The sequence below is a fragment of the Limanda limanda genome, chromosome 4, assembly GCF_963576545.1.
Source record: "Limanda limanda chromosome 4, fLimLim1.1, whole genome shotgun sequence".
NCBI lineage: Eukaryota > Metazoa > Chordata > Actinopteri > Pleuronectiformes > Pleuronectidae > Limanda > Limanda limanda.
In genome coordinates, this window is record NC_083639.1 from 14,498,663 (window position 1) to 14,504,662 (window position 6,000).

General features: G+C 41.2%; 1 protein-coding gene across 1 annotated transcript; it reads left to right on the top strand.

The window, feature by feature from the left end:
* The first annotated feature begins 322 nt into the window (after positions 1-322).
* Positions 323-4,594, top strand: LOC133000492 (protein unc-119 homolog B-like). Its single transcript, XM_061070437.1, has 5 exons — positions 323-545; positions 1,501-1,614; positions 2,145-2,244; positions 2,448-2,620; positions 4,069-4,594. The coding sequence occupies exons 1-5, from the start codon at positions 323-325 to the stop codon at positions 4,179-4,181; spliced, it is 723 nt and encodes a 240-aa protein (XP_060926420.1). The 3' UTR covers positions 4,182-4,594.
* Positions 4,595-6,000: the final 1,406 nt, after the last annotated feature.

Here is a 6,000-nt window from a genome sequence, read left to right on the forward strand (position 1 = left end):
TATAAATGTGGTTTAATTCATAACCATAAGACATTTGAGTGTTTTTCAACGTTGTGTTTGTCTCCCCCCAGTGGACGCTCAGGTGAACCGCTTCTTCCCTTCCTCCTCTGGCTCGGCGGACGAGTTGTCATGGCAACTGTACAGCATGTGTTTACTAAAACCGGAGCTTGACCGTTCACCGACACTTCTCTCCACTCGACATCTGCGACGCCATCTTATTCTAGAAGCGTCCGTCGGGGGGGGAGCCAGGGGGAGACGGACAGACCGACGGGAGGTGCTGCTTCCAGCGGGAGAGGAGGAGAGAGGAGTCAGAGAGCCGAGGATGAGCGGAGCCAAAGCCCGCAGCGAAGCGCCTGTTGCTGAGGACGTCTCCTCCGGCACTGCGGCTCCACCGCGGGACCGCAAGCCCGGCGGAGGGGTCCTGAAGAGGCTGAAGTCCCGCCGGAGCCAGGTGGACAGCAGGCCCGTCACGGAGGAGGACCTGCGGGCGCAGAGCGGACACATCTCGCCGGAGGACGTGCTGGGACTGCGGGGGGCGACGCGAGGTTTGAGTGACCCTCTGTGGGGGGTTTACCACCGGAGCTCGATGTGGGGCTCAGGCTGAATTATATGAGAACATAATGTGTCCGAGAAACAGAAACGATCACATGTAGACAAGACGTCTGCTTGTAGCTCTCGTTTCAATGGAGACGAATATGCTGTCATATTACATTTTTTATATTGAGGAGAGAATACACATCTGACATCATAAACAAATGTAGGACGCCATTACACGATCTTCCATTCATGTTTTAACACATGTGGTATCCTGTTTGAAGCAGTTCAGGATATTAAATACTCTCAGTTTAGTCGTTGAACTGAGATATTATTTATTTAAACTCACATCGAACTCCACAGAACACTGGCAGGAGTGTTGCTGAATACAGATCAGAGTACAGAGTATATCAGTGTGGTACTTTCTTTTCTAAAGTATCTCTGTCTGTCTGTCTGTCTGTCTGTCTGTCTGTCTGTCTGTCTGTCTGTCTGTCTGTCTGTCTGTCTGTCTGTCTGTCTGTCTGTCTGTCTGTCTGTCTGTCTGTCTGTCTGTCTGTCTGTCTGTCTGTCTGTCTGTCTATCTAGACCACAGTGACAGCTGTTGAGGTTAACTCAGGAAGAAAATAAAGAAACTGTAATGTTATGCTTCATTTCCCCTGATGAGAAAACCACACATGGTTTCAACTGTGAAGCCATGAAACAGTGTCTTTAATCTCTGTTGCCTCCATTAGTTCACACAGTATATTATTATGGTGTTTGTATTTCCTTGTATAACTCAGAGCAGCCCCATGTTGATCATAAAGCCTTGTCACAGCTTGTGTAAGCAACAACACGTTTTTACAACGCAGTGTTTTGCATGTAACCTTAGTACATTGGCAGAGCAGCATGTCTGTGCTTGAACAGCGTACATCTTGATTCCGATGGCTTGTGTTTATAACTCCGGCCTTGTGTCTGTCCTTGTTGCAGGGTACCTGTGTAAACCTGAGGACAATATTTACAACATAGACTTTGTGCGCTTTAAGATCAGAGACCTGGAGACGGGCACCGTCCTCTTTGAGATTGCCAAACCACCAAATACAGGTATTGTGTGCACTAGCTTCTTCCTTTACCATAGTGTTTGATCTCTAGTGTTATCTATCTACTAAATCCACAAATGTCTGTCTGTATGTGGAACAAATCTTTTGCAAACCATTTAATCTGCTTCACACTTGGCATATTGCTAATGGCCCAGTGAAGTACAGTGCCAATTCATATATTATTTTAGTTCATTTTATGAAAAACATTGACTAGGCATCTTCATTGCAGATAAACAAGGTAGGATGAATTCAAAGTTGTCTTGCTTCACTCTGCACCATATACTGCATATAAAAACTCTAGACTCAACTTCCAGCTCACAAACCATAAAAGGTGACAGTATATTGTAGAACTGTCGGAGGATGACTCACCAATGACAAGGAATAATTCTGAAGTAGCTTCAGTTAGCTCAAAATGAAAGACTCCAAGCCTTTAACCAGGTCCAGAAACTTGGTGTGCTGGTTGTTCTGATCACAGATGGCACCTCTTGTGTGTGAATGATGTTAAATGTCTTCTTCCCTGGTTGTGTCTCTCAGAGGATGATGAGGAGAACAGAGAGGCAGACGCCAGCGCAGGCCGATTTGTGCGCTACCAGTTCACCCCGGCCTTCCTGCGCCTGAGGACCGTGGGAGCGACGTAGGTGACTCACACTTCACCAGCACACAGCTATTAAAAAACACACTCACCTGTTCCATCAAAGAATGAAGACAATTGCAGCATTGTCCTCAGCCACCGAATCACACTTTTCCATCTGTGTTCTGATACTGGCTGTAATAACATTATAATTACTCAAAGCCTACTCTTGTAACGTCTCCTCTCTCTCCCTGTTATTCTCTAAGGGTGGAATTCACAGTTGGAAACAGGCCGCTGAACAATTTCCGCATGGTTGAAAGACACTATTTCCGCGATCACCTGCTGAAGAGCTTCGACTTTGACTTTGGCTTCTGTATCCCAAACAGCCGTAACACCTGTGAGCACATCTATGAGTTCCCTCAGCTGTCTGACAGCCTAGGTGAGAAGAGATTGATCTATAATATCGTGAAAATGCTATAATATTATAATTATGCCAAAGTATTGCCATGAAGGTTATCTTTCACTCCTTCCTCGTCATGTGTCACAGTGGAGCAGTTGACATTGACAAAAGCAAACATTAGGTTTCATCAGATTTACATTAAGTTCACATTAGGCTCATCATAATTTGGCAACAAATCCCTCATGACATTCATACTTTTCTTCTACCCACTTGTCTGCATTTAATTCTATCCAACATATCCTGTATTATGTCACCATGGTGATGTCTGCATGTGGAAATATTCTTGTCAATCAATAACTTGGGAACAGGCAATACTTAGGGCATTCTCTAAAGTAGATGATCTAACTGATTTATGAACGTTCATATCAATGAGAAAGACTGTCATATTCAAACTACTATTTCTTCTTAAAGGGTAGATTCAATATATTTTTTATTGTAGTTATTGAGCCTACATGACTTATGAATGTTGAGAACTATAACGGCAATCATTTCTTCTCTACTCATGGTTCATAAAGCGATTCCTACCTACTACAACATGCTGTAAAGTGAATGTGAAATTTAAGGGCCCATTGCTTCAAATGGGAATTGTTAAAGTCTAAGTTACACAAAAATAAACTAACATGGTGTTTTTTGGGCTAAATTGACTGTGACTGAAGGAAGGTAGTTATTCGGGGCAATCATCATCAGCCTGCTATGAAAATTAAACCTTCTTCAAATGTCTGAAACGCAAATCCAGTGGCTTTATCAATTTTTACGCAAATATAGCAAATTCCCATTTTTAGGTCAAATTAAATGTTGTATTTTCTCGCTTCATTTGTCTTTCAATACTCAAATGTTTGTGTACTTCAAACACATAGATTAGCAGCTCAAAATAAATCACCATGTATGAATATAGCTGATAATACTGTGTTAATTAAATCAGCAGATGATAACTATTTCTCAATAACCTTCATATTCTCAATCTTAAATCATCACCATGTAAAATTTTGAACACAATAATCTGCGTATCTCAGTATGTACATATGCAGAACAGGGCCTTGTGTCTGAGTTGTAGAAATGAGCGCAGTGTTTTATTATCTGTGTTTTGTTCCAGCAACAAAGCAACTTGTGACAACCACAAAGAACTCCTCTGCAGTGAAAGACAAAACCCAACGGGGGAACATTGTGATTAAAAAGACTGAAACTACCTCAGACAAATCTTTTGTAATGTAGTTAGGAAGCTGACACCAGTATGAAGTGGAGGATTTACAACCACAATTACTGACTTTTCAGTGTTTAATGGATATTTCAAGTGCTGAATCAATAATACTGACCCAATTTTTTCAGGTGTTTTTTTTGTTTTCATACATTTATTGATAAAAATTGCATGGACACCAGAAAACCCATTTGTTTTAATTACTGTCTTCCGTATTTTGTCTGTTTTGCAGTCCGTCAGATGGTGGAGCGTCCGTACGAGACTCGCTCGGACAGCTTCTACTTCGTCGAGAACAGACTGGTCATGCACAACAAGGCAGACTATGCTTATAATGGAGGACAGTGATATCTGCCTGCCAGCATGCAAACACACACCCCAAACAAGTGCATGCACACACACATGTGCACTCACATTTATAGATATATATACAAACAGACATGCATGCACATGGCTGAACATAAATACAGTTCATTCCCTCATACGTGCACCAGCAGCTACAGACACGGCTGAGTTACATTATGTTTGTAAAGAGGAAATGCCAATCATCAAAGCTGGCATTTCGGGGGATGTATTCGATATTGCATGAGGTCAATATTAAAAAGACGAAGAAAATGGGCCAATTTATCTACTTTTAAGTTCTGGACCGATGACTTTAAAATCAGTGGCTGTGGGTCATTTGTCCAAAACAGACCACAGTTAATAAATAGATGGTCAGTGTCCTCTTAGCAAATTTAAAAGTGTCCTACCACCCACCCACTCAAACAGATACACACACACATGCACACACTCAATCCCCAATTGACACACATAATGTTTACACAGTGTTTGTCAGAAGCAGCTGTTCTCAGAGCTACCGCCTCCACAATCCACTCCAGACAATATCCGGGGAGAAAGAGAGAAGCCATCCACAAAAACATTCCTGTCAAACACACATGGTCACTCCTGTAATCCCCTCCCCACCCCCTTATCCATACCCCAACCCCCCCCGTCCCCCCTTTCACTTTCACGTACATATCAATATAGTACTGTACAAGACTCTGATAAAAAAGTCTCTGAGGAAGCCATCCACAAAAACATTCCTGTCAAACACACATGGTCACTCCTATAATCCTCTCCCCACCCCCTTATCCATACCCCAACCCCCCCGTCCCCCCTTTCACTTTCACTACATATCAATATAGTACTGTACAAGACTCTGATAAAAAGGTCTCTGAGGCATCTCTCTCTATTTTTGTTTGGCAGCTTTCTCTGTTTGATAGTAACAAACATGGAAACAAATCAGGGAACAGTTAACTACAATGTAATTCTAACATTTGACTGTGACCAAATAAACCTTGAATAATGGACAATGGTGAATAGAGGAAGGCAGATCTGATTTCATATCGTGATGATGCATTTGATGATGAAAAAAAAGGGAATTTTTAATAACTTATTTGGTTTTCAGTGTGGCAAAAAAATAAAAAAAGAAGATTGGTGGGCTTCTTTGTGTGAAAGTCCCATCAATTATCCTCCATCTTAGTTTAATCATCTGTATTTTAAAATCATTTGTCCTATCGTGCACATCTTTAAAGATCACCATCAAGTTAGAACTTCTATGTAGATAGCATACCTCGACTTTGTACTTTGTAAACTTCGGTGTTCAGGGTTAAAGGTTGTGTTTGTAAGAAAATAAATTAACTATACATATATATATATATATATATATATTTATATATATATACATATTGTAAAAAGTGACAAAATCAATTAAATGTACATTTTGAGATACAACCTGTGTGATGCTTGCTTCATGTCAGAGGATGAGAAAAGTTGAGGTAATTTTGGTACAGTCCCAAAAGTGTCCACCAGGAGGAGTCATATTATAACTAAGTTACTAAGCACTGTCACTGGTTTGGGTGCAGATTGTTTGTGGAAAAGGCCACAGCAGTGATTTTTTATTATTATGCTGAGACGTGTTGACATTCATATCTGTTATTTGCTTAATACAAGTTGAATTACTTCAGCTGAGGTCACAATCGGATCTTTTTATTCGTCTGTGGCTGGGGTTTCTCTGCAGAGAGGGATACAACTCTGATAATATAATTCTAATTCCACATCATTACTTTATCCACAGGCCACATGTGAGGAGCGAACACAACACGCAATACATTTCAAAATTGTTACA

Bases quoted from the DNA above. Each gene is read 5' to 3' on its own strand.
- LOC133000492 (XM_061070437.1), top strand. From the start codon at position 323: ATGAGCGGAGCCAAAGCCCGCAGCGAAGCGCCTGTTGCTGAGGACGTC. The intron at 2,245-2,447 runs GTAGGTGACTCA...TTATTCTCTAAG, and splicing joins CTGAGGACCGTGGGAGCGAC to GGTGGAATTCACAGTTGGAA. The intron at 2,621-4,068 runs GTGAGAAGAGAT...TCTGTTTTGCAG, and splicing joins TCAGCTGTCTGACAGCCTAG to TCCGTCAGATGGTGGAGCGT.